The 27,934-nt window shown below is 38.3% G+C and overlaps 1 protein-coding gene across 1 annotated transcript in view; it reads left to right on the top strand.

The window, feature by feature from the left end:
• The window catches only part of NAALADL2 (N-acetylated alpha-linked acidic dipeptidase like 2), a 979,797-nt gene that overhangs the window by 937,050 nt on the left and 14,813 nt on the right, over positions 1 to 27,934 (top strand). Inside the window, exon 13 of the mRNA XM_003794285.3 lies at positions 1,572 to 1,770. Coding sequence (XP_003794333.2) covers positions 1,572 to 1,770 — 199 coding nt within the window. The remainder of the gene's footprint in view (positions 1 to 1,571; positions 1,771 to 27,934) is intronic.

The raw sequence follows: 27,934 nt of genomic DNA, 5'->3' as shown, positions 1-27,934 counted from the left end.
AGCAGACTGCCATGCTCTAGTGTTTCTTACTCTTTAAAAGGAATGGGATAATCTGAGTAGCACATTGAAGTGAATATCCCAGGCTCTGCCCCAGCAGGTCTGGGAATCTACATTTTCATGATGCCCAGGTGTTCTGGGAACTAGGAACTTGTGGACTGTACTTGAACAGAGTCCTTTTGTGATCTCTCCCCTTTGCCCAAGGCTTGCCCTTGCGAAGGCCCTGTAAGGCCTCCTTGCAGGCCTCCACCTGCCGGACCCATCGCAGTCCGTCACGACTGCCCACTTAGGTTCTAACTACACTTTCATTTACTACTTTGACCTGAAGTGACCCTCGGTAGTGTTATGCTGACCTTGTTGGAGCCAGTTGTATCCGGTCCCATAGAATGTCCCCCTAACTATTGTCTCACTTAAAGACTGAGTCTAGTGGTAGGATATTTGGGAAAAGATAACAAGAGAATTCCACCTTTCATGATATGATGAAAGAATGATTTTTAAATAAGGTCTCCGAGGATATCAGCTGGGAACTGCTTGCCTGTAAGGAAATACTTAACAAGTATTGATCATTAAATCCTCATAAGAAATCTGTGAAGTAAGTACCACTATTATATTCGTGTTACAGTTGAGGACACAGAGGCTGGGTCACTGTACCAATATCACACAGGCACAAAGTGGCAGGGCAGGGATCTGCACGCTGGTGAGCTGGCCCCAGGGTCCAGAGGACCACTATACTAGCGTTAGCTTTTTCTAAGTCAAAGGAACATCTGTGGATATTTTGTGACCACAATTCATATTATAATGACTTTCAGTAAGTTATATCAAGAAATGGAAAATAAAGAAAAAACAAACAAGAATCTAATCAAAAGAAACAGAACACAGCAAACAACATGTGGAATGGTTTTCGGTGTACTGACTCTAAAGTGGGTTTCAGCATCACAGGACCGGGCTGTCTGTACACACCGCGGAGCCCACGGACACGTAATGACATACAGTGACAGCCCCGTGTCCTCAGAAGAAAGCAATGTGACACTGCATCTACATTATTTTTCTTCTGGAATACAGGCTACTCCATGGTGAGCATGAATTTTTGAATCAGAAGGACCAGGCTTCCAGTCCTTGCCTGCCATTTATTTGCTTGATGACCTGTGGCCATTTGTTCACTTACTTCCCGGCTTCTTTGAAATGGACATGAGGATGCACGGTGAACTGATGTGAAACAGACCCTGCCTGGAACACAGGCTCGCTCCTCAACACTGGACATACTCATTTGTTATTTACTGTTTTAATTTTAGTAACAATAAATAAATTACTAGAATTTAAAAAGTAAGTTTAGACAGAATACTTTGAGCAGAATAAATATATTATTAAAGTTTAAGTGATGTTGAAGCTTTTTTCTGCTAAGATTCAAATACCATCCTCTTGTTTTTTTCAAAGGGACAGAAGAGCATTGTTAAGGCAAGTCCCCTCTGTCTTCAGTGGTCTGTCTGGTTTCTAACTTAGAGTCATGATTATAAATGCTGGTTTTGCCCCTTTGAAGATGTCTCTTTTGAGAGGAGCTCATTTGTCTTCCCCAGGTGATCAACCCGACGCTCACCAACTGCTGGTCCTGGCCTCGCGGCTGCGGGAGAGCGCTGAACTCTTCCAGTCGGAGGAGATGCGACCTGCTAACGACCCCAAGGAGAGAGCGCCCTCCCGCGTCCGGATGCTGAACGACGTTCTCCAGGACATGGAGAAAAACTTCCTGGTCCGGCAGGTGCCACCCGGTTTTTATAGGTAGGATGATTTGTTCAAAATTTATATTTTTGCTCTGAATTAACTTTGCATGTTTAATTTTCAGAATATGAATATGTACCTTCTGTGAACATAACACTGCTGAAAAGATAACTGTAAAGAAGTTCTATCTACAATAATAAATTGGCTCTCTTCCCCAAAGGAAAATTCAACTGCATAAATATAGAACAAAGGAAACTTGGTTTAGTAGTAGCATATAGAAGATGACCAAGACAATTTTCACATTAATTTCAGTATGACTCAAATGTGATATGTCTAATGGAAAAACAAATGGAATTATAGGTTGTATTGAGAGAAAAGTACTTTTTTGAACAGACCAGGAGAAAGGCCCTTGAACTTTTTTTCTGGTAAGATCCAGTCTAGATTGCTGCATTTAATTCACTGCATTTTATGAGGGACTTAAATAAGTTTAATATTTAAGGGAGGGTGTAATTTAGATGCATCTTGACAACCAAAGAATTAGGGGTATTTGGTTAAAGAGTCAAAATGGAATGTTTTTTGAAAACATTTTAACAATTATCATATGAAAGGGGGATTAGATTTAGACCCTCAAAAGACAAATCAAGTACTACAAAGTTTTGTTTTTGAATATTTATAATAGAAAATAAACAAAAGGAAAATGCAGTTTGAAAGATGACATGTTTTAATTGACTTTTCTATAAGATACAAAATATAACTACAAATAACTTTCTTTATACTACATGTAATATAATATGTGCATGTCCATGACAATTTAATATATGTGTGTATGTACATATACACATTCTATAGTTATATATTTGTGTATGTGTATTCATATATGTGGGGTACACATATATAATTTACTATACTATAGAAGTCCCTTATGGGCCCTTTATGAATGAGAGCTGTGGGAGAGATGATCCTCTTGCTTCACAGTTTTGCAGTGCATGTCTCTCTCCTGCCTTTTCTCCTTGGTATAGAAATCATGACTACATATGAGAAGTTTCTAACAAATAGTGTTCCCACCAGACTAAATGTGATGCCCTCAGGTGGTGATGAGAGCTTTGACACTGCAGATAGTAACACACAGACTGAGTGACACCATGACCCTGGCCATGGGGACTACATGAGGTTCCAGGTGCCTTTCAGTACCAATGTTCTAGGATCTTACAAGTCAATCCCTTCTTGCCTTAATTTTGATATCTATGAAATGAGATGTAAAACGAGACCCTCTTATGCTTAGAAGGACTTTCCACATCTGGTATTTGGTGATTTTCCTTTATGATTTTAAACTGAAAGTCAGATTTAAAATCTAAATTTTATGTATTATAACACTACAGTTTTGTATTATAGGACTTCAAAAATTATTCATTTACTACAGTAGACACTTTTAAGGTACTTTGTATGCCCCACATATTCTTTTAAGCATCAGAGACATAATAAGTCACTTCAAGTTAAAAAAAAAAATCCTGCTCTGATAGGTCCTTGCTAGTAGTGGAAGTGTGGGAACAGAATGCCAAGAAAATTGGGTGAACACAGTGATGGTAGATGTAGTAGCTGCTAACCACATGATCAAATCCAGCATTGCCAAGTCTTAGCGTAGGTCAATTCTGTTTCTAAAATATATTTAGTAAATTATTCTATTTCCTTTACTTCTAATTTTAGAAAATATAAGAAATTAATAAAAATAATACATTAGGAATAGGAGTATATGGCACACCTTTTGGGTGCAGGACCTAACTACAAGAGGGACTTTAGCTAATAAATTCAAAATTGTCACCTATCTGTTTGTACCCTCACACGAACCTGAAATTAAAAAATTTTAAAAAGAACAGATTTCTACAGCGTATATGTTATGATATAGTAAACTTTTCCCACTGGCCTGACTTGGCACTCCCACTCTATGTGGACAGCCTTTATGGTTCCAGTTATGCATCTAGTAAACTTTTTATTACCCTTTCACCAATATTTATGGATTCAATTTAGTTTATGATATATTTTGAGTGGAAAAGCAAACATTTCCCTGTCCCTTAGTTAACAATGATTAAGCAAGTGATTTTTTTCCTCTTAGTATATGATTACTGTGTCTCTCTCCCATTCGTTTCCTTACCTTTGTTAATTTTTATACCTGCAAATAATGTAAATAGATTACAGAGGTTCATTTGGATGTATCTGACCATTATCTCAGAATTATTATAACTTTTCTTCATTTTGGATTTTTTCTTAGTAGAAAATTCTCATTTCTAAAAATTATTGATATAAACATTTCAAAATTACAGTAGAGCTTGACTATTACTCCCAATCCTTGCTTGGAGGAAAGAGGTTCAAAGAAAAAAAATTGGATGTGAAAGAATGATATATAAGAAAATGAAAAGTGGGTGGATTACTTATGACTCCAATTCTATTGAGAAAAGATGAAATTGATATCTACATTGTACAAAACAAACATTTGGTGAACAGGATGCAATTTTTTTCTTTTTCTTTTCTTTCTTTTTTTTTTTTTGAGACAGAGTCTCATTTAGTTGCCCTCAGTAGAGTGCTGTGGGGTCACAGCTCACAGCAACCTCAACTCTTGGACTTAAGTGATTCTTTTGCCTCAGCCTCCTGAGTAGCTGGGATTACAGGTGCCCACCACAACACCAGGGTAATTTTTTTGTTGTTGCAGTTTTCACCGTTGTTTAGCTGGCCTGGGCCAGGTTCGAACCTGCCTGGGTGCATGTGGCTGGCCCCGTAACCACTGAGCTATGGGAGCTGAGCCAGGGTGCAATTTTTTATATTAAATAATCTCAGGAGATGTTATTCACATAGAATCTCACACTACAACTTGCTGGGGTCATGAGAGTTTATATTAAATATACAAGGAGGAGTCAAAAGCAATTTGTTTTTTTTAAAGAAAGTTTTTAACTGAAGTTTATTATGAAGCCAAATGCTAGATTTGGTATTTGGATCATGTCCCCAAGGACACTGTCTCAAAGAAAGTGCCACTAATAATAATTAATATATAATAATGTATTAAAATGTACTATTTTGGGAATATGAAAAACAACTTTCCTCATAATTTGGCACCAACCATTCAAAGATTTTGAATCCTATCCATCTGAAACTGACTCCAATTCTTACCAATAAACCCTCATTGAACATTGCTCTGCACAAGACTGCTGGAAACTGGCCATATGAGATTCCCATTTTTAAGGATCTTCATCTCTAATTCAAGAGGTGAAATATATAAATCTCAAATGAAATAAAAGCGCCTAGCAATACAAATACCCAATGATGGCTACGGACAAGAAATGCTTTGGAACTCAATGAAGACAGAATTATCTCATGGTGGTGAGGCAAAAGTTCCCAGGGAAAGACAGAATTATCTAGGTTTGAGGGAAGGGTTGTGGGCCCATGAAACCTGGGGGCATTTCCAGGAGGACAGTGTGAGAAAGAGAGGAAGCAGCAGTTATTGTGGGGTGTGCTGTAGGCTGGAGAAGAGGAAGCAGAAAAGTTGAACAGTTATTGGGTTCCTGGCTATGAAAAGGTAGGTAGGGTCAAATTGCGGAGCCCCCCAAATGCTCTACTGAGAGGGCTTCATTTCTCACGCACACACAAAGCCATGTAGAAATTCATGATTTTAGGAAGACTTATGTGGTGCCCAGGACAGGTGTACTGGAGACAGGAGAGAGTGGAAATCTTAAAGATTATGGGGCAAAGAAAGGTATCGGATGAAAAGAACATGATGTGACACGTTGGTGTCAGGAGTGAGGAGCTGAGGGCCAAGTTGAGAGAGAACTTGAAGGAGGAATGGATTGACTCGGGTATTTGGCTGCGGCTGTCAGAATCTTATTTCACATTGGTTTTAGAATTCCCCTGGGGCTAGGTGGGCCAAGAAAAGTTGAGTGGTAGAAAGAACCTCCTCTCCATCATGTTTCTCCAGGCTGCTAGGAGAGGTACCCAGTGTTTCCACATAATAATATGAAAATCTGCTGATAATTTCTAAAATCATTCCCAGCTCTAAAACTATAACTCAATGGACTCTCACTTCCGTCAGCCTCGAATCTTCATGGGGATTTCTCATCCTGAGTAAGGGAGAGGGAAAGGGCACAGCATCCACACAGTGAAGGACTCTGATGGTGTAAACAGGAAAGCCCTTCTTGAGATTCTTCACTAAGAAGAATGTGTTCCAACTCCATCCAGGGAAACACAAAAGATGTAAAGCCTCTATCTTTTTAGGGCTGAATAGTATTCCATGGTGTACTTATATCACAGTGGTATTCCGTGTACTCAATGCTATTATGAAACTGTCATGAACATTTACCCACTCATATAAGGGGGAGGGAGAGGAAGGGAAGGGGGAGAGTTCAATTGGCGGGAGGAGGGAGGGCATTTGGTGGGATCCTGCCTAATGTGCAGATGCAAAGGTATATTTCAAAATAACTGAGAGTAAATTCTAAAGGTCTTAGAACAGAAAATAAGTAAGTGAGGTAATGTTAATCAGTTTGACTTAAGCATTCTACATTGTATATCAAATCATCACATTGTACCCCATAAACGTATACAGCTATGGTTTTAATTAAAAATTGATGAAAAGAAAGTCTGAATGAAAAAAAAAGGTGCAGTGTACTGGGCTTGGCTGGCATCAGAGAGCAGATGAAACAGTGCCTGTGGCCGGGGACCACGTACATGAGAGTATGTAGGAAATGACAGAGCAGCACCAAAACACCCCTACTGTCAGCTCCAGCCACCTGGACCTCAGCTCATCGTCCCTCCATAGAGGAGGGATTATCTATTATCCTAAAAATTCTAAGTCTTCCATCTCACTCCTTCCTATTATACTGTGATTCCAAGAGGCACAGCCCTTCTTGGGGACTGAGTGTGTCTGGAGAAGAGATCTCCTGACTTCTGTGTTTTGTTGTTGAATTCCTTTTTATTTCTTATAGTTTAACTATTCTGAGAAAAGAGAGTAAGGAGGTTGACCTGGTGAACCACACGTTCTCCACTATAATATACTTTTCTTTAAAAAAAAGGAATTGATAGACTTTGTTTCTTAGACAGTTTTAGGTTTAGAGAAAAATAGAGCAGAAAGTGCACAGAGTTCCCCTGTTCCCCCTCTTCCTGTCCCTCTCCTCCAGACACCGTGGCTCCTGTTGTTAACAGCTTGTAGTAGTGTGGTACATTTGCTAAAATGAGCAATCCTGATACATTATCATTAACTAATGTCCATAGCTTGCATTGAACTTCTAAGTTTTACATTCTATGGGCTTTGACACCTGTATCAGGTTGTGTGTCCACCATCACAGCATCGCACAGGATGGTTTGGCTTCCCTAAAAGTATCTTTACGTCCCACCTAGTTATCAGCCTCCCTCTGCACTGAGGCTTTAGCAACCACTGATCTTTTTGCTGTCTTCACAGCTTTGCCTCTTCCAGAATGTCATAAAATTGGAAGAGTACTGCATGCAGCCTTTTCAGATTGTCTTCTTTTACTCGCCAATATGCATTAAAATTGCTCGCATGTTCACTTCTTGTTATCACTGAATAATATTTCATTGTACCACGGATCGCGGTACCAGTTTGTTTATCCATTCATCTGCTGGAGGACATTTTTGTTGCTTTCACGTTCTGGTGGTTGTGAAGAAAGTTGCTATCTACATCTGTTTGCAGGATTTTACGTGGACATACATTTCAGTTCAATTGGGTAAATACTGAAGTGCGCGCTTCCTGGATCATATATACGCTGGGCCTGTGTTTAGCTTTACAGGAAACTGCCAAGCGTCTTCTGAAGTGGCTGTGCCATCTTTCGTCCCCACCAGCAAGGGACGGGAGTTTCTGTTGCTCCACATCCTCGCAGTGTGTATTGCTGGCTTGAATTTTAGCTGTTTTAATAGGTGTGTGTTTGTCTCTTGTTGTTTGAATTTGGAATTCCCTAAGACACATTATGGTGAACAGGTTTTCCTCTGGTTATTTTCCATCTGTATTTTTGGTGTGATAGTTCAGAATTTTTGCTTATTTTTAAACTGGGTTGCTTTTTATCCTTGAGTTTTAAGAGCTGCTTTTACTTTTTGAATACTAGTTCTTTATTAGATAAGTGTTGGCAAAGCTTTTCTGCCTGTCTGTGCCTGGCCTTTTCATTGTCTTGGCAGAGTCTTCTGTAGAGCAGATATTTTTAATTTTCACGAATCCTAGCTCGCCAGCGCTTCTTTTCTTGCATTGTGCTTTGCGTGTTGCATTTTAAAAGTCATTGTCAGCCCCAAGGTCATCTAGACTTTCTTCTGTTATCCTCTGGGAGTGACACAGTTTTGTGTTTTGCATTTAGATTTATGATCCATTTTGAGATAATTTTTGTGAAAAGGTAAATTCTATGTCCAAATTCTTCCCTGTTTTTGGATATGAGATGTCCAGTTGTTCAAAGACTACCCTTTCTCTATCGAATTGCCTTTTTGATTTTGTCGCACTATATGCTTTTAATAAATTGTTCCTTTTCCTCTCAGCATCTCACATGTCCATAGTAGAATGGCCTCAGAATTAAAAACACCCTGTAACAACAGTATAGTAGAAAGTGCACCAGACTTAGGATTTTTAAAAGTGGCAAGATACTTGAGTAGGTAAAGTTGCCTTTTATTCCTTGGATAATCTGAAGCAAAGTAATTACTATGTCTGAGCTCCAGTTTCTCACCTACACAATAGAAAACTTCACAGACTAGTAATATTAGGGTAAAATAAGAATAAATGAGGGTAAAATGTAAGACGATAATTTACAATAAAGTCCTACACATTATCGCAAAATAACATTTACAGGACATTCAGATTCTGATAGTGCTCTCATTCCCAAAGCCTCCTCCCATGCCCACGTCACTCTTAAGCAAAGCAGAAATATTTAAAAATTGAGTACTGCGACAGATTTCCTTCCTCAAGATCACTGCAGGGAGGCATTTCGTTTTTAGTTTTCAATGTGTAGACCTTTTCTGCATTAAACTTTTACTAACTGCTTGCCAGTTGAGGGGTTGCAATATCCCACTGATGATTGTGAGTTGGGGGGTGGAATTAAATATGCAGTTTTGTTTGAAAAAGAATAAATACAATATCTAAATTGCACTAGTTTCCAAAATAAGTCTCGGCACTCTAAATGACAAATATTTTCCAGTATAAAAGACTTTTGTTGCGCCACTTTCTCGTGGAATCCAGGGATGCTCTTGTAACCATCACCGTCTTCCAGGGCAGATTCTCCCACGTTTTAAGGTTCGACATTTGCAACACTTTTTATATTTTGGCACTAACAATTTTAGGGGTGAAATTTCTATTTTGTAAAAATGCATTCTTCCTAGCTTATTTTAGCAAGTTTCAGCAAAATTCCCAGCCTGTCACAGTGACTGCAATGGTTGAGGGCGTGAGTTCTTGAAGCTGCTCTTGGGTCCCTAGTATCATCTTTCTTCACTTACCCATATGCCAGGCTACGTGGTCTTAAAAGTGGGCCAGCAGGAAGGATCACATTGCCATCTCTTCTATTTGCAATAATGGCACTAAACTGCACAAACACAAAAGGATCTTTGATTTTAAACTTTTAATGTGCAAATAGAAAACTGTGAGATTGCAAAATTGATCTCATCAAAAATATAACTGGCAAATCTAATGTGAGTGAAAAATATATCAACATGACCTCACATTTATATACTGGGATAGAATATCTGCAGAAGATCTCAGGGTTAGTCTCCCTATACACTTAGAGAGACAGCATTTGCACAGCATAAGTTAATAAAGGTTTCCCTTCTTCCCCATTTGAATGTGAGCACACACATTGCTGCACTGAAACTGGGGGAGGGGGGTGGGAGAGTAGAGGAATTTTACCAAATGGTAGGACATTTGGTGTGGCTTTGGGGCACACTGAATTTGTATTTTTGAAGAGTATGGAGAGTTGAGAAAGAAGCAAACGTGAGCCCATGTCGTATGCTGGCTGTTGGGGGGAAATAGGACTCTCAGAATGTGAATATCTGGACACACCACCAGGAGAGAGGAATTAAAGGCAAATCATCATCATTCCAAGAAAATTGTGATTGTGCTATAATATCATCCAGTTTTTTTTTAAAATATGGTATTTCAGCTACCTCTTGATTCAGTAGACTGTAGGTGCTATGTAAGCAAATATATTTATAATTTGATTTGTCAAGACCTGGCCATAATCGGGAATTTAGGTGCACAGCCCATTCGTAAGGTGAGGGACAACTATACGTGCTCACACGCCAGTCCACACACGGGTGGGTCTCTGGCTTTGTGTACTTATGAAAGATACAGCGGCAGGCTAATAATGAAGGGAGCTCTTCCAGAGAGTGTTGCAATGGCCTTGTGGAAGTCAGAGGAAATTTTCAAGCTAATCCAGGCCAAGACAATTTTTTCGTTAGCATCCTTGAAAGCAGGAAAATAGCAAAGTAAATGTCAAGATGCTTCTGTCTCAAACCAAGAATAAGCAAAGTGAGTGATCCATTAAAGGGAACTTTCAAACACATCAGCCCCCACAACTTTGCTTTTGAAAGATGTTAGAAATAGTTTACATTTAGGGAAGCAATGACGTGAGACAGAACTATTAAAAAATACATTTCCAGGCACACTGTGAGCAGATTTCCAGCTACAAATTCACTACATACATTTGATTTTAAGAATTTTGGACAGCTCCTGTGGCTCAAAGGAGTAGGGCACCAGCCCCATATGCCGGAGGTGGTGGGTTCAAACCCAGCCCTGGCCAAACACTGCAAAAAAAGAAAAAAGAATTTTAAGTGAGTGAAACTCAAGCCCCCAAATCATTTCAGAATAGCAGTGATCTCATTATGCAGTTTTCATAGTGTTTTAATGAGAGTTAGTTATACAAGTACTAACAGAACCTCCTGCTCCGGGTTGATTGGGATAATGACTACTTTGCCAGGTTTGTACTTTTCTTTTGGCGAGATGTGGGTGGTCTCAATGGAGCTAAAAGCCCTCTATTGTTTCTCTTGTCATTAATTCTATAAGAAATGCTTCTGATTTCCCCTAGACTATGAAAAATAACTCGTTATTAAGAATTAACATAATGCTTTTAAAATATTTTTAATAATGGCTACTTATACAAAAGAATCTATGTATGAATATAGAATTTTATGATCTACACAATGCAGTATTTCCAAGAGAGCTGAAGAGCTGATTCAGAGACAAAATCTTTGTAATGTTGATCATTGTATACATTCCCTATTATGCTTTCATGAATAAATGCATATACTTGCTTTATAATTATGCATGCCTTTCCTATTTTTAATGGTTCCACCTCTCAAATGAGCCAAAAGAACACTCAAATTTTAACAGGAACCAAATGACTGTGCCGAAATTCAAGCATCATATTTTTTCACTCATTTTCTTAATATTAAAACAAAGAGCATGTCCCAATGCTTCAGATAACATTCACATGCTATTTGATTAGGCATTAAAAAACTTGTTTTTAAAATTTCTATTGACAATGAAAACTTCATAAGCATAATTAGTCTGAGATTCAATCTGCTGGTATCAAAGTAGAAATCTCTGTGTGCACAACTGTTTGGATTTTATAAAAATACTTCTTGCATGCTTAAATTTCTTTGCATTTAAAGTGAGGAAAAATATTCATATTGGTATATTTGCCAAGACAAGACACATTGCCATTCTAAGGATGAGTTGTGATTTCCTAGTGTGTTTAATAAGCAATAATCATACCAATATTTGTCACAGGGAAGGGTTTACCTTGTACTGGGCACTCTGCGACACATTTTCCATTCGTTATCTATTACCCTCTGACAATCCTGTCAGGGTGGTCTTCTTATTCCTTTTATACAGATTAGAAAATTGAGTCCTAGAAGATATTAATATGGGGCAGAATTGGAGTTTGAATTTCTTGTATTTTCTCTGAAACCACTGCTCTTTCTACTAGACAGTATTGTACACATTTAACCAAATACCCAAGTTTGCTCAAAAGTCATCAATACATTTAGTTAGATGTTTGTGTTAATCTCATTTAGGGTTATTCTTGTACAGATACACTTTCCCGTACTGGGAGAATTATATTTCCTAACTCTGGCTGTCGCCAAAATGCATCTCTGAGGCACCAAATCTATTCCTACTTCTACTAAAAAAGATACTCCCTATTGTCCTGAATTAATAAGATCATCCTCTCTGAAAATATTGCCCACCCCTTCATGTTCCCATAAATCTTAAATGTAACTAAAAGTAGAGATGCATTTGCTAAATCTCATTTCTCATAGTAAGAAATATTTTTATGTCAATAATAGTATGTTATAGATGAGGGGCCACTAGCCTGAGAAATTTGTAGAGATGTGGACTTAAGACCCCCAAAAGGCACTGATTAACTCATCCTAGAACAAATCATTCTTTCTTTCAATCAATTAAGGACATGTTAACTAGTGAATCTCTAAAATAATGGAAATATCAGTTGAGGAAATATTTATAACTAACAGCAAATATTTATAACTAACAGCAATTTCTTTAAAAAATCCACTCCAGAAAAATAGTAATTTCAAAGGAGGAAGAACAAAATATAAAATCTAAACTCTCCCTGAAACCATGTTAAACATTTTACCCTTTGTTTCTCTCTCCTTTATCTTAACTGCTATTTTATTTCTCATCAGATTCACATATTTTAGCATTTTCATGTATATAAATACGTTTCAAATTTGATATGATCCAAAAAAAATTGAAAGAAAGGATCGTGCTCACTCAGTATTTCCTTGTACAGAAGCTCCTTAACCCTCATTTTGCTACCTGATAAAATTAAAGTACTTAATTGTTATATAAATCATACATTTAGTAGATCAAGTGTTCAGGAGTCATTTTATACTTGAGAGTGTCTACATTATTAGTAGCTACACTTTTCTTCTTATAATAAGAATGTAGGTCTTTGTACACTGCACAAAAAATTATTGAGCAGTGATCACATATTAAGATGGTGCCCGTGACAAGGAACGAGAGCCTGTAGGTATGAGTTAGCAGGTGTAATCCCTGTGACCACTCCCTGTAGAACCCTGTGTTCAAACTAAAGCTTATATAAGCTATGGGCGTTGGGGAGCAAAGGGACACAGAGGCCTCCCTTTCCTTGTGGTCATGTGATCATCTCAAAGGCCTTCCTGGTTTACTAACCTCTGCACTGGGTTGTATTTCTCATCTAGTCTTCCCACAAAGAACACAAGACTACAACATTTTCAACTGGTGAAAAAAAATGGCCCATGAATTTATAATCATATTGAGATGACATCAACTTAGAAACTCACAGGGACAACAGAGGATGGACTAGGAAGTACTCGCCTTGCATTCTATAATTAGAGCCAAATTTAATATATAATTGATATAATTCTAACACAAATACAACAAACCCTCCAATTATGTATGGTGAGGTTCTAGTTTTTCTTTCAAATCTATGTTTGCCAGACAAGTTTCAGTGAGAAATCTATTAACAGAAAGCAACAATGCCAAAGTGGGAGTCATTTCAATAGAAAGAATTAGAAGTTAGTCCATGCACTGAAAGTGTTGGAGATACAGAAGCTTTGGCCAAGTCTCACACAATCGAGAACTACTAGAACTGAAAGGACACCTTAGTGACGGTACCAGCTGCCTGCAGCTCTAAAAGGAATTTCTAGGAGCTCTAAACAAGTCCCTGACTCTCCTTATGATGCCTGCCTACCTGTCTGCCTGCAACCATTGGTACACAATACAGATTCACTCCCTCTTCTGCCTTCTATTCATTCATTCATTCATTCATTTATTCATTTGAGACAGAGTCTCACCTTGTTGTCCCAAGCTACAGTGCCGTGATGTCATGGCTCACAGCAACCTTAAATTCCTGGGCTCCAGTGATACTCTTGCTTCAGCCTTTTGAGGATCTGGGACTAAAGGTGAAAGCCCCCATATCCGGCTAGTTTTCCATTTTTTAAGCAAAGTTCGATCTCACTCTTCCTCAGGCTGGTCTCCAACTCCTTAAACTCAAGCAATCCACCTTCCTCGGTCTCCCAGAGTGCTAGGATTATAGGCATCAGCAACTGTGCCTGGACTTTTCTGCCTTCTCAATCCTGCATGTTGACAGATGCAAGTTGCATATCCTTTTCTATGCTTTAAAAAACATTAGTTGACTACTTTATCTGGAAACTTCTTTGGCCTTTGTGCTCTTCTTCCTGGATCTCAAAAGAACTGACTTCTGCCCAGTGCTGCAGGGGTGGTGGAACAATAGCCCAGACCAGCAGTTTCTACTGGAGATGTTCAATTTATAATACATTTTCATATTAAGCAAAGGTTAGAAAATCAGGATATTGCTTATTTTAAAAATGAAATATTAATTATATGCCAGGAATATAATATGTGTGATGAATGTCTCCAGTCTTCACAACAACCTATGTTAGATTGCCAGACTTGGTAGTTTTTCCCAGGGCTTTCTTGCTTCAAACCTAGGTCTCTTCTTTACCATACTCTCCAAGGGTATTTATGAAAGATCTAATTTTTCCAGTGTCTAATTTTTCTGATCTGCAGATCACTCACTGAAAGAGATAGATACTGTCCCCATTACATGGGAAGAACTCTGAAGCTTAGAAAAATTAAATATTTTCTATAAATTTACCAGAGATGGTCAATGGCATAAATTGGTTAATTTATGCAGCCATTCTGAGTTTTATTTTTTAACATAACTCATGACTATTTTGCAGTAATGTCACAGACACAAATGGGATTAAAATGAAGATTTTCTTTAAAAAGGTGAGTGTCAATAAAATGATCATATTTTAAACCAATAAAGAGAAGCAGAATATATTTTACCTCATAAAAACTAGATATCTCCTACACAGCCACCACTCCAAGGGTGACATTTTGTTTTTTGCATTTCCTCCAATTCCCTTTTTTTTTTCTTTTCCAGTTTTTGGCCAGGGCTGGGTTTGAACCTGCCACCTCCAGCATATGGGGCCGACGCCCTACTCCTTTGAGCCACAGGCACTGCCCCTCCAATTCCATTTTTAATTTTATGTTTCTTATCTATGAATTATAAACTGGTGCCACATTTTCAAAATACTTCTAGAATCACTACTGATTTAGTTTTATCCATTAATTTAGCAAGTACTTACTGTCCCCATGTGCAGAAGTATCCCAGACACTGAGATCAAAATGATAAAATATATAAGGTCAAAATAATTATATGTAAACATATAATCAGTATATATCACCCTATCCTGTGGACTTGACCCATTGGGGCTGAGATAGCATAATTAGGCAAGGACCTAGAGGCCTTAGAGAGGGAGTTAAATGTTACTGTCAGTGCTTTAAATGTCTGATTATAAGCAGATAGTACCAAATTTTGTCTATCTGTCTACTTGTCTATTAATCAATCTATCTTTTATCATTTAGCCTATGTATTTCTGATTGCTATGTGGAGAAAGGATTTTTCTATTGAAGAAATGGGGAAATTAGAAATGTGGTCTTTTGATAATCTAGATAGATCAGTTGGGTTTTCCAGAGAAATGGAACAATAGATTTTATAGAGAAAGAAAAACATATATACACATACACATAAAAATATTATTTTAAGGAATGGGCTCATAGACTGAAAAAGTTAACTAGTCTGAAATTTATACAATAAACAGGCTGGAAACTCAGAGAAGTTTTGATGTTACTCTTTTGATTCTTCAATCTGCAAGGCTCATCTGTTGGCAGGCTGTAAACTCAGGTAGAATTTCTACATTACAGTCTTGAAGCAAAGTTCCTTTTTCTGCAGAAAACCTTGGTTTTTCCTCTTGAGGCCTTCAACTGATTTGATGAGGTATATTAACATAATCAAGGTAAACCTCTTTTACTTAAAAGTAAAGGATAATTACATCTATAAACTATTTTGATAGCAATGTATAGACTAGTGTTTGACCAAACAACTGGGCAGCATAGACTCATTTAAGGTGACATATAAAATTAACCATCACAGAGATTATGGTGGTGGGAATGGAAAGATGAATGTGTAACGTTTTGGAGATGCAATCTACAAAATTTACTGGTAGATTAGACATGTGGGTAGAGAAGACCAGAGAAATCAAGAGTAAGAGATGTTTCCTACAGGCAATGGATTTTCACAGCTATGATGAAGAGCATGTCTTCTAAAAAAGGGACTCTGCTGAGTTCAGTTAAAATAATATGATCGACAATGTAATATTACTTTTGTTAAGACAATTTAAAGGCTAAATAGTCTTGAGAAGAAATTCTGTTTGTATCCATCTGGTTATATTTAGCTAATCCCAACACAGATAAAAAATTCATCTTGCCTTCTCTTTCTCATCTAGAAATAATTATGTGCAAATAGTAATTGGCTTTTTATGCAATAATGTGAAATTGGAGAGAATATGGAAGAAATACCCTTAAATGTTCTAGTTAAAGCATCTCGAATTTTTATATTGCTAATCCTGGTAGGTCTCGCTTTCTAATCAAAGCTTACATATACCACACAAGGGGGTTTAGAAGACAGACTGAATCCATCTAATTTTACACAGTATCATTCAAAGCCAACAAAGTACAGCCTTATCAGACACAGACTTTCAGAGGAAGGAAGGCAAGTTGGGCACCAGTGTCCGCTGACCCCTCTGCAGGCTGTCACAGCCCCTCGTCTTCCGTCCCTCTCGGCCAGTCCTCACTTTGCCTTCTCCTCTTCCTTGTGTATCTGTGGACTCCCTCTGCATCTCTCTTATAGAAGGAGATTTGTAATTATATTTAGGGCCTATTAAGATAATATGGGGTAATCTCCTACATCAAAATCCTTAACTTAATCACATCTGCAAAGACACATTTTCCAAGTAAGGTAATATTTATAGAGTTAGGGTGTGGACTTGTCTTCAGGACTGTAATTCAGCACCCTGCTCTAGTTAATGTAAGGGATTTGATGGTGGATGAGACAGTAGTCTTATTTTCTTAGATATACCATGTGTTAACCTTTCGTCTCTCAGTTGCACTCCCATCCTTGCTATGTGGTGTGAAGCTGGGGACTGGGACTGCCCAACTCCATTTCTGCTTTCGCAGGTAACTTCCCGTCAGACTCTAACAGGAACCAACAAATGAAAGCTGGGAGCCCAGAGGAGGAAGACTTCTTCCTGTTTGCATTTTATTCCAGTTTATTTTTGTTTGTTCCTTTTTCTGTTATTGCCACCCTAGCAATGCTGCTTCACACAAGAACAGTTTATTCTAGTAACAACAGTTAATCTTGATTTTCACTCTTTCTAACATTTGCTAAGTCAGACTGAGGATGCTCTTCAGAGCCGCACAGCCCACGCCTGGAGTCTTCCTCACATGCTCTCCAGGGCCCGTCTCTAAGTTCAGAGATACTAATCACAGCTAAACAGTGGCCTCTGTTGAGAAGCCTGACTTTCACCTTCACACATCTTTTAAACATCTAAATTCTAAAACTTTCTGTCCCCAACCCTAGGGATAGTAGCCCTTTCCTAATTCTGTAACCTCTGTAATATGTTAGTGTTTTCTCTGTGCCTTATAATCTAAAATGAATATAAAATATCCTCAAAAATAACCACCAAACACGGGGAAAGGAACAGAGTCACAGACAAGCGAGAGGCTTTTGTTTTTGTTTTCTTTAGCCGCTAGGATGGTACTTAAGAGGGCCTTGTGCATAATCGGCTTTGCTCTTTAAGAAATGGGAATGGAAAAAGGAAGGGCACTTCTCAAAAAAGCTTTCTAGACAGCATCAGAATTTTCATGGTTCTTAAAATCTACTTAATCTGGAATATTCTCACGCTGATTGAAGGTCACCAAAGTCAGGAGTTTTCTTGTAGTGCAACAAAGCCCTCTGAGACAGTGGAGGTCCCCGGACTAGAAGACTTCAGGCTGCTGCTGAAAACCAGAAAAACCAGGGCAGAGTCTTTATTGTTTCTGCTTCATCTCTGTCTGGTTATTGGTAGTGCCTAATTGTCATCCTCATGTCTATCTGCTAGAATCTGCCCATGATGGCCTCAGTCACTCAGTATTAACCCTCCTCTCTTATGGGATAGTGTGTGGGCCTTGTGACTCTTACTTACTCATCCCAGTGCTATTAAAGGTCATTGCAGTTTGACTGCTGTGTCTGGAAGTGTGTCCTCACGGGAGCAGAAATGCTCCTGTACATAAACTAACTGTCTCTCTCAGCTCCCTGCCTGTGCGATTTTAACTTGTCATGTACCTCAGGGTTACTCGCCTTAGACTGATAACCAGAAGTTTGCTGAGAGACATTTGAGACCTAAATACTTAGGAGTTACTAGACCAATACCTGTTCCTCTCATATGTGCCTACATTGTAAGACCATAACTAAGAGAAATAACAGTAAACATTGGCTATTTGCCACTTTTTGAAAAGGAATATGCTACCATAGGTGAATTTCATCAGTCAGGTTGAGTGAATTTGAAACTATGAGGCCAAATATTCACCCCTCTCCCCTCCCTACAGGAGTTATGTTTTGTTTGGGCAGTGCCTGTGACTCAGTGGATAGGGTTCTGCCCCATATACAGAGGGTGGCCCCAGCCAAACTGCAACAAAAAATAACCAGGTGTTGTGGCCGGCAGCTGTACTCCCAGCTACTCGGGGGGCTGAGGCAAGAGAATCACCTAAGCCCAAGCGCTGGAGGTTGGGGTGAGCTGTGACCCCACAGCACTCTACCGAGGGCAATAAAGTGAAACTCTTGTCTCTCTAAAGGAAAAAAAAAAGCAGTTATGTTTTGTTGTGTCCACATAGTCAGAGATTGTAAATTATATTATTTATGGACTCGTGATGATCGAAACACAGTTGGAGCTTGAAGGTCAAGGCAGCAACTGCGTGCTAAGTTCCCATTTACCGATGATGTACGGTACAGTTAGCAGCACATGCGCTGCTGCTGCAATTAAAGATCTGTCAGCATTTCTAACACACACTATTATTTCAGGGTTGACAACATGGTCACTTATCCTTACTCTTTCTTGAATTATCTGCTGCAAAGCCTCAGCTATGGAAGAGCATCTACAAGTTCCTTTAACAATATTCTAAGATATTTATTTGACGTCTATGCTATTTAAATGCTAAACAATAAGATTTAGGGTAAGCTAGCTTTCCACAGTCTCATAAACAGCCCCTCTATGTAGGCAACCTATATTACTGTTTAAAATGCTTGGCTTACATGAATGTTGAGAAATAAACTTATTTCAAATTTTAGTTTTGTTACTTTCATTTATTTTAAAAGAAAAAGTTGGAAAAAAATTTTAATAACATGTATTTTTTAATGTCTGGCTTCTCCCTACTCCCCTACCAGACATCTCTACAGGGTGTAACAACACAGTAAGGTAGGTATAAGCCTGACTCATTGGTTTGTGGTTCACAGGAAAACAAAAATACCCTGAATGAAGTTTTTTTAAGGGACTCAATCAATTAGCTTTTCAATTTAAAATAACTCATGCTCATGTGATCTGAACAGAAGGCTGACGGTGTTCAACCTCTCTGTTATTTAACATGAGAGGTTAATACCTAGCACTATGTAGGTATTGCTAATGGGAAATGCAGTTTGACCAAATTAAGAAATTAAAAGCACAAAATACAACCTGGATTTTAAGGCTTAACCTCAAAAAAAGGATGAAATGAAAATTATAACATTAATAATTTTTATATTATTCATGTTGAATTTATAATATTGAGTTAACTGAATACAGTAACATTACTTCTCCTGTTTTCTTTTTTATTTAGTTTCATATAGTTACTAGAAAATTTAAACTTACAGACACAATCCACATTGTAGCTCCAATGTACAGGGTTACTGTAGATTTTCCCAAGAATCCCATATTGTTTCTTTTTTTATAAATTTATCTGTTATGTTTTGTAGGGATGGGTTCTCACTGTGTTGCCCAGACTAGACTTGGGCTCCTGGGCTCCCGCAGTCTTCTGGCCTTGGCTTCCCAGAGTACTGGGATTGCAGCCACTGTGCCAGGCCTCACATCCTTGCTTGTAGATAAAAAACTCAATTGACTTGAATTGACTCTAAGCAGCATGTTTTGTCTATGATATTTCCAAGACACTATCTCAGAGTAGGGAGGCCTCTTTGTTTTCTTGTTGTAGACCTTCCCCAACTGTGGTAGATGGTGCAGTTGATGAGTGTCTATAATAGTGGATGGCAAAGAAGGAAAAAGAGACACCTACAAAGAAAAACTAAACATCAGAGTTCATATCCATGAGCGCATGAGGCGCTAAGTGAATTTGAAGCATTTGTTGAATGTGTAGGGAAGAGAGAGATCAGTCCCAACCCCTGTTAACTCTTAAATGGGCTCTTTATCTGGATCACACCAGATTAGCTCTAGACAGACCAACAAGAGAACAGCATACACATTGTATTGTTTTATTTGGGGATCTTCCCAAGAGACTAAAGTTTGAAGTGATAAAACAAGATGTGTGGGTGGCACCTGTGGCTCAAAGGAGTAGGGCGCTGGCCCCATATGCCAGAGTAGGCAGGTTCCAACCCAGCCCCAGCCAAAAACTGAAAAAAAAAAAAAAAAAAAAGAGCAAGATGTGCATATATATAGATTTTTTTTTTAAATGATAAATTTGAGAAGACATGATAAGACAAAGACAATCTGGCTGGAGGTAGTAAATTTTAGGGAAGTCACTGGGAGACATGTGTTGGGGATGTGACGCTGGTAGGAGGTAAGGGTTACGTTCTTACTTAGTAAACAAACCATTAAGTATGTTTGTTCAGGCCCATTGAGGCCCCCAATACCCAGTGTCTGGTTCTAAGGGCTCTTTCCTGCTTTGGTATAGAGAGGGGTCCCCTCTCTGAGAAACCTTTATGGCTTCTGACATGAGGGAAGAGACAGGTCAGGTAGACCTTTCTGAAACCATAATTTCTGCAATGTTTTCAACCAAAAGAATCAATAGACCAGTCTGGCAGATTTGGGATGTCACATCCTTTACCCTTTCAAATGTAAATTTGCTAATCTATGAAAGAATATGTTGTTTATCTTTGAATAATATAAATATATTTTCAGGTGAAATGACTTATAGTCATGTTAACAGTTAGGAAATTATTCAAAATTCACCGTAGATCTGCTTAACTTCTGTAGCTATAGTCTGATTTCTCTAGAACCCCCTGAAACAAACTGGCTATTTGCTTTATTCGTGAATTCATTAATTCAGCAGGCGTCTATGTGTTTATTCTGGTCCTGGCATTATGCTTAGACTATAATGACCCACAGATAAAATGCTTTCAACTCTCTTTGGAAGTTTCTTTCTCATTCTCTAATTTGCAACATCTGTTGGTGTGAATTCATCTATGTCTGTGATTTATCTATGTCTGCTTTGAGCCTCCATCAGAAGGCCTCACAGACCCCTAACCAATGTGCTCTCACATACAGAGACCACAAAAGTCAGCGGAGAAATGAGCCCACCTCTAGGGGCCTGTGGTCTAGGAGAGCTGTGCTGCAGTTGAGCGGGACATTACACACTGGACTGCTGGCGAGTAAGGGCCTGCAGAGCTACAAGCGCTTTAGCGGGGCTGGCGCAGGAGCTGTTGTCCACTTTACTGTTCTTCCCTTAGTTATTCTTTGCTGAGAGTTTCCTCTTCCACTCCCTCTGTCTAAGAGAAAAAGGTGACCTTCGTGCAGCTGAGCTGGTCACCTCTATTCCCATCCCTTCCTGTCCTGCCTCTTAGCCTTACTCCACCCGTTCTCACAAATCCTCCCACCTCCATGTCTACAGATTTATAATTAGTTTTGGTCACCGCAGTGATTTCTGCCTTCTGCTTTGTAAACATTCTCCCAAGGCCTATCTTAAAACACAACTAACTTTCTGCCCTCAACCTTTCTGCAGACTGTGGGCTCTATACAGACTGTCCCAGAGGCCTGCTGCTGGCTGTGTCTTGTTCCCAGACCCATTCAGCTGTGACCCCAGCCACGCTCTAATTCTGCTATTGTCTCCATGACTGTCCCTCAGGACAGTTAGGGTGTCCAATATGTGGTCCATGGGCTGCAACTGGGTTATGTGAGGACTTTTTTGCTTATCTCTGGTGTCACATGTCACTAAAATTATGCAAGGAACTTTTGTTTTTGCTCATCTTCAGCTTTCATTAGTGTTTGTGTATTAGTGTGTGGCCCAAGACAACTATTTTTCTTCCAGTGTGGCCCAGAGAAGCCAAAAAATGTTGGGCACCCTTATCCCCAAATCTGCATCCCAAAGATTGGTCCTTACTCCAATTGTGCTTGAGATAAAATCTCAACTAGATATATATATATTTTTTTATTCTCTCAAGAGGCTTTTAACCAAGATACAATGAGTAAGAAGGGAGCAGAGCCAGGAGTATGAAGCATATACCTGGGGGTTATATGGTTTTATTTGCTTTCAGAACAATATCTTTATTATGCTAGAAACATACCTGCTGGGTCAATCCTCTGTTGTTACATTTAAGGAGACACAGAATTTATGTGTTTAGGGTGGGTGGACAGGTGTGTAGCACCTGATAAACTAAACATCCTCAGGCAAGTATCTCTGACTGACTGGGTTTGAAAGGGAACCACTGTCATGGAATAAGGAGGAAAATTAATTTACTGTCTTCTTGTTGATGAAGTTGTGAATTAGTATAAGCTTAGGCTTTCCTACATTCTGGCATTTGGGAAAAGGTCTGTTATTGTTGTTTCCTTTGGAAGCTTTGTCTATCTGTGAGCCATGAGTCTCAAGTTCAGTGTTTGTTTGAATAATGTTTTAATATAAGCCCAAAAGCAGACATAATATTGAAATTAATACCCTTTTAACTATGTGCTTTTCTAAATCTTGGCTCTGCTGCTCAAGAACTGTGTGACACTGAACAACCTAATCTCTCTATGCTCAACTTCTTTATCTATAAAATGGATATAATAACAGTACCTATAACACGAAGTCATTTTTAAAGTTATACAAGTTAAAATGTGCAAAAATGCTTGGAGTATTGCCAAGCATATACCAAATCATCAACAAGTATTAACATTATTACTACTACCATTTTTTAATTTATGCAATTACATTTATTCTGTATCTACTTCTTAGAAACCCGAGGAGATATACAATGTATAAAAACTCTTTCTGCTTTTGAGGAGTTCTACAAGCTAAACAAATACCCATCCAACAGTCACATTGGTGTGTGATCAGTGCTGTGATGAGACTAAGAGGAAATTTGCAAACTTTGCCTAGCATTGTTGGCAAAACTTGAGTAGCTGGACTCACAACTACATCAAATGCGTGTTCTAGATTATCTAGACCACAAAAGCCTTGCCCTTCATTAAACCTCAGAAAGTCAGTAACGGGAGCTCTTCCCATACACTGAGTCAGGAAATAAAGAGATTTTTTTAATCATTAATTTACCGTGATCTTTTAAAACGTATAAATGAAAGAATCTGCTTCTGTCAATCTGCCAGTGAACTTCAGGATACATTGTCCCCCAGAGTTTAAAGTTTAGCAGGATTTTTCCCTGTGTGCATGCCTGTGTGTGTGCATATTGCTATAATTGGCAGATTATTCCCGAACGGCATATGCCTTCTAAAATAGCCTCTCCTCTTTGTTACAAACATATTTATGACAAAAATACCAAGAGCTTCCTATCTGCACCTTTTTAAAACCTAAAGGTATTTGATGGGACTGAGTTATTACAAATATGAGGAAAGGCACCATTCCTCCTGAAGCACAATCCAGAATGCCAGATAGACTTTTCCTAACTGGCCGTAAGAATTTATACAGAGGGTGGTGCTTGTGGCTCAGTGGGTAGGGTGCCAGCCCCATCTACCTAGGGTGGTGGGTTAAAACCTGGCCCTGGTCAAACTGCAACAAAAAATAGCCGGGCATTGTGGTCCCAGCTACTCGGGAGGCTGAGGCAAGAAAATCACCTAAGCCCATGATTTGGAGGTTGCTGTGAGCTGTGACATCATGCCAGTCTATGGAGGGTGACAAAGTGAAACTGTCTCAAAAAAAAAAAAAAAAAAAAAGAATTTATACAGAGAAAAAAGTAGCACTAGGAAATTAGAATGGTTACAGGAACTGGTTAGCATTTTCAATCAGCTCATGGTATGGTCAAATACAAAAGGGAAGATGGTTTTATTCGTACAAACTTGCAGGACATTAAACTTCTCTTGGGATCTCTACTGAGGTGGTATCTCCCTTGTTCCCACAAGTTTCTTTTAAATAATAACTTCCTCCTGGGAAAGTAAAGTTGTCTGATGATCTCACATCTCAGTGATACTAAGGGAAAAGTCAACTGAGAATTAAGGCAGAGGGATGTTAGAGTTTGTGCTAGAGAAAGACAAGCCCAGAATTATTGAATAATAACAAGTCATCAGGTCACATTTAAAAGGTCTGTTCTGGCTGGGTGCCTATAGCTCAGCAGCTAGGGTAACAGCCACATATACTAGAGCTGGAGGGTTCGAACCCAGTCTGGGCCTCCCAAACAACAATGACAACTACAACCAAAAAAATAGCTGGACATTGTGGCAGGCCCCTGGAGTCCCAGCTACTTGGGAGGCTGAGGCAAGAGAATTGCTTAAGCCCAAGAGCTGGAGGTTGCTGTGAGCTGTGATGCTACGGCACTCTATCAAGGGCTACATAGTGAGACTATGTCTCAAAAAAAAAAATAAAAATAAATAAATAAAAATGAAAGTATTTCAAATTGTATATAAAACCAGCACATTGTACCCCATAGTTGCATTATTGTACACAGCTATGATTTAATAAAAAAAAAAATAAGATAAAAGCACTGTTCTGCATAGGCCAGGCTCTGCACTAAGCACGTTACAGGTTTCAGCTCATTGAATTATTATAAAAACTCGAGAGTATACATGTTAATATTTCCTGTTTTACAGGTAAAGAAAAAAGACTTTCAGAGAGGTTAAATAATTTCAAGGTGCTCCAAGAAATACTCAGGAAGGCAGTGTTGTGGGGAAAGGGCAAGTAAAATGTACCCTTCATATTTAGGGTTTCTTCTGGGCCTCAGAAATAAACTATTTCTGATAAGTTAAAGAGAAAGTGTACACATTTTACATACTAACATTTTTATGTACATAAAAGTCTTCCCAAGGAAAATGAAGACGTAAAGCAATAGCCAGACACTTGCACACAGGCTGAACAAAGACTAGTGACCAGTGGAATGGGGCAGACTAAGGAAGATGAACCCCAGCGGTCAGTTGTAGGGAAGTTACCAGGAAGTTATGGAGAGCTGGCTGTGCAGACTTTTTCTGGCCTCTACTTCCCAAACTTGATGGTGAGAACGTCTTCTTCCTCCTGAGGGTGCCATTCACACAGGGGTCTTATCCTGCTCTCAGGAAGAGCAGAAGCTGAAAGTGCCCTTCTTCTATGGGCCTTTTCCATGTGTTTTTAACTCTAAATAACCAATATGCCAAAGAAGCGTGTATGAAGGTGTCATGTTTTGGTCTCCGACGTGGGACAGAGCAGGAGTTCAGTCTCAGATGGGTATTACTTGGAGCCTGAGCTTTCAGCCTTTCCTTCCTACTCTCTGTTGCCATAAGGGTCTTGTGGAAAAGTGATGTTGTGGAGAATAAGCACGCTCATTGAAACTGTGTTTTAAATAAAGGTGACCATCTGCTTGCTCAGGCAAAATGGCAAGCTTCTTTATTTGTGGTTGGTTTATATAGGGAATTTTGTACATGTGCACAATACAGCAATGACCTCATTGATCCATTTAAATATCATGTGATGATGTTGTGATTAGCTTCCAATCATCCACTCAACATACACCTTTTGACATAACCCTTTCAACATAACCCAATTTGACATAACTTAATGGAGAACATGTTGTTAGCTATTACTTCTTTGTTCTTAACTGATGATGTCTGAGGCTATGGAGGAATAAGGTAGATTAAATACCTGCCCTTGCCATGACAAGGCATAAAGAAACTTCTAGGGTATACAGGAATTTGTGTGCAAACCTCTGCTCCCATGTAGGCCTTAAGTCAGAGGGTTTGCTGGGAACTTTTATAAGGAATTTTCAGGTTGGACTTTTCAAAAGCCTTTCAGGAGCCCAAGTTTCATCTGTGCCATTAGATACCTGTATGCATTGGGTAAATTACTCTTCTCTTGAGGTTCCTGAGCACATTTCCATTCCCAGACCCATCAGCAAGTGACTTTCATCACTTACCAGAGATCAAGAAAGGTCACTGATGGGTATCTGGCCAGTTTTCCAAAGGGCTTTTTTATTGGCCTTACAAAGTCAACCTTAATTCCTTAACACAATAAATGCTATTCCAGCCAAAGCTTTGGTCATGTTAGGATCACAACCAATCTGGCCACATAGGATTCTGCCTCAGTTTCTCACAAGTATGCCTGCACAAAGTCTTTTCACTGCTCTCTCTCAAATGGCGTTTTTGGCCAGAATCATACAGGTGTTTTGCCTATACTCCCCTTCTTTATGTTGATGTTACTTTTTAGATGTAATTCATATTTTCTTTTCAAATGTTTTTCTTTCTATAAATTGTTCTTCCTCCCTCAATAGGGAAAAGATCATAATGGTTCCTTTACAGCATTAAGTGTCTAAGTTTGTGTATCCAGGTGAACCTCACTTAAGCAATCAAGTAGCATTATTATTGGCAAAATTGGCATTTCTGTAAATAAAATCCTATTTTGATAAAGCAAGTACAATGAAAATCAAAGTTTGAAGACTGCTCTCACAATAGAAAGAAGAATATGGTGATTTAAGAATAAATACCAAGATAGGAAATGTATTTCTATCTTCACATATTTACTTTGGTGCCTGTAAACAGTGTAATCAATCCTTTGTCTGTTGAAACATATTGCATTTGTTTGGTTTGGAATGACTTTTATTCATAGTGATTTCTGTTACTACAAAAGATAGCAATTTAGAATATAATAAACAACTTACTGTTTAATTATATGACTGGAGGAGTAGGGCATAAAATTTAGAATTTTTTCTGATAGTCCAATGTGGAACTGATCACACACACACAGTGTATATGTGTTTTATTTATACATATATATCTATTCCTATACACTTGTATATATATCACATACATACCTTTACTTACGTGTGTATTTATACAAACACATGTACATATGTACTATACATGTATAGTAAAAATGTGTAGGCAAGTGACAAATACTAAAATATCAAGAATGAAAAAGAAATTCCAAAATACTATCAGACGTAAGATTTTTCTCTAAGCTGATGCTTCATGTGTTAATAAAACCACAGGAGGGCAATGCTGGTAGGGTTTATCCTCAAAGCCTTTATTTATTCAGAACTGTTCAGTAGTAACAATGAAGATTGTTATCACTGCATCTCATCTCCATTTGGAAAGCAAAAACAATTTTCAAATTCCATTAAAAAAGGTAAAGCAAAGTTTACCTAGCTGTATATGGATGGGTGCAGAGATTCAGTGAAATCTTTTTTAAAAAATGTAATATGTCAATATTTTATCTGATTAGACTAAACATCATTAAATAGGTTCTGTGATAAATATATTTATACCACTTAAAATACCATTATTTTAAGTCAAACAGTATCATTACTAAATATCATTGTGTTTACTTCTTCCTTGCCATGTATTTAGCTTGTCTTTGGGTTCAGTCATTCAATAATCTTTACTCTTTTCAATGACTACATGAGAGATTAATGATGGAGCTAATTACTTATTGCAGGAACTTGGCATGTTTTGTTCTGGTGAGTAATTTTTTTTTTTTTTACTTTGATATATGTAATGTGAATTTGTAGTCAACACTGATTTTTAAGGGATTAAGTATCTGTCAATTCAATTAAAAATGAAAACCTAAGTGACATTAAATATTCACTTGTTTGAAATTTCCATCCTCCTACTTTTAAATCATTTCTCATATTGGCAGATAATTTATTTTTAAGAAATGATTCCCCACTTGGCTTCAGTTGGATTTTTATGACTGTTTCTAAAGAAATACAAAAAAGGAAATATATACTCTACAATCATGTCCTGCTTGGTGACACTTCAGTCAACTGAGAACTGAATATACAACTATACAATGGTGGTCCCATAAGATAATGATCAAGCTAAAAATACCCCATTGCCGCATGACTCTGTGGCCACTGTAACGTGGTAGCAGAATGCATTAGTCATGTATCTGTAGTGATGCTAGTATAAACAAACTTACTGCATGACCATTCATATAAAAGTCTAGCACAAACAATCATGAACAGTATCTAATATTGAATTATGATAAATG

This window comes from Otolemur garnettii, unplaced genomic scaffold, assembly GCF_000181295.1.
Source record: "Otolemur garnettii isolate 467f Iridium unplaced genomic scaffold, OtoGar3 scaffold00078, whole genome shotgun sequence".
Lineage (NCBI taxonomy): Eukaryota > Metazoa > Chordata > Mammalia > Primates > Galagidae > Otolemur > Otolemur garnettii.
The sequence above is the reverse complement of the archived record's forward strand: the minus strand, read 5'-3'. Positions and strand labels throughout refer to the sequence as shown.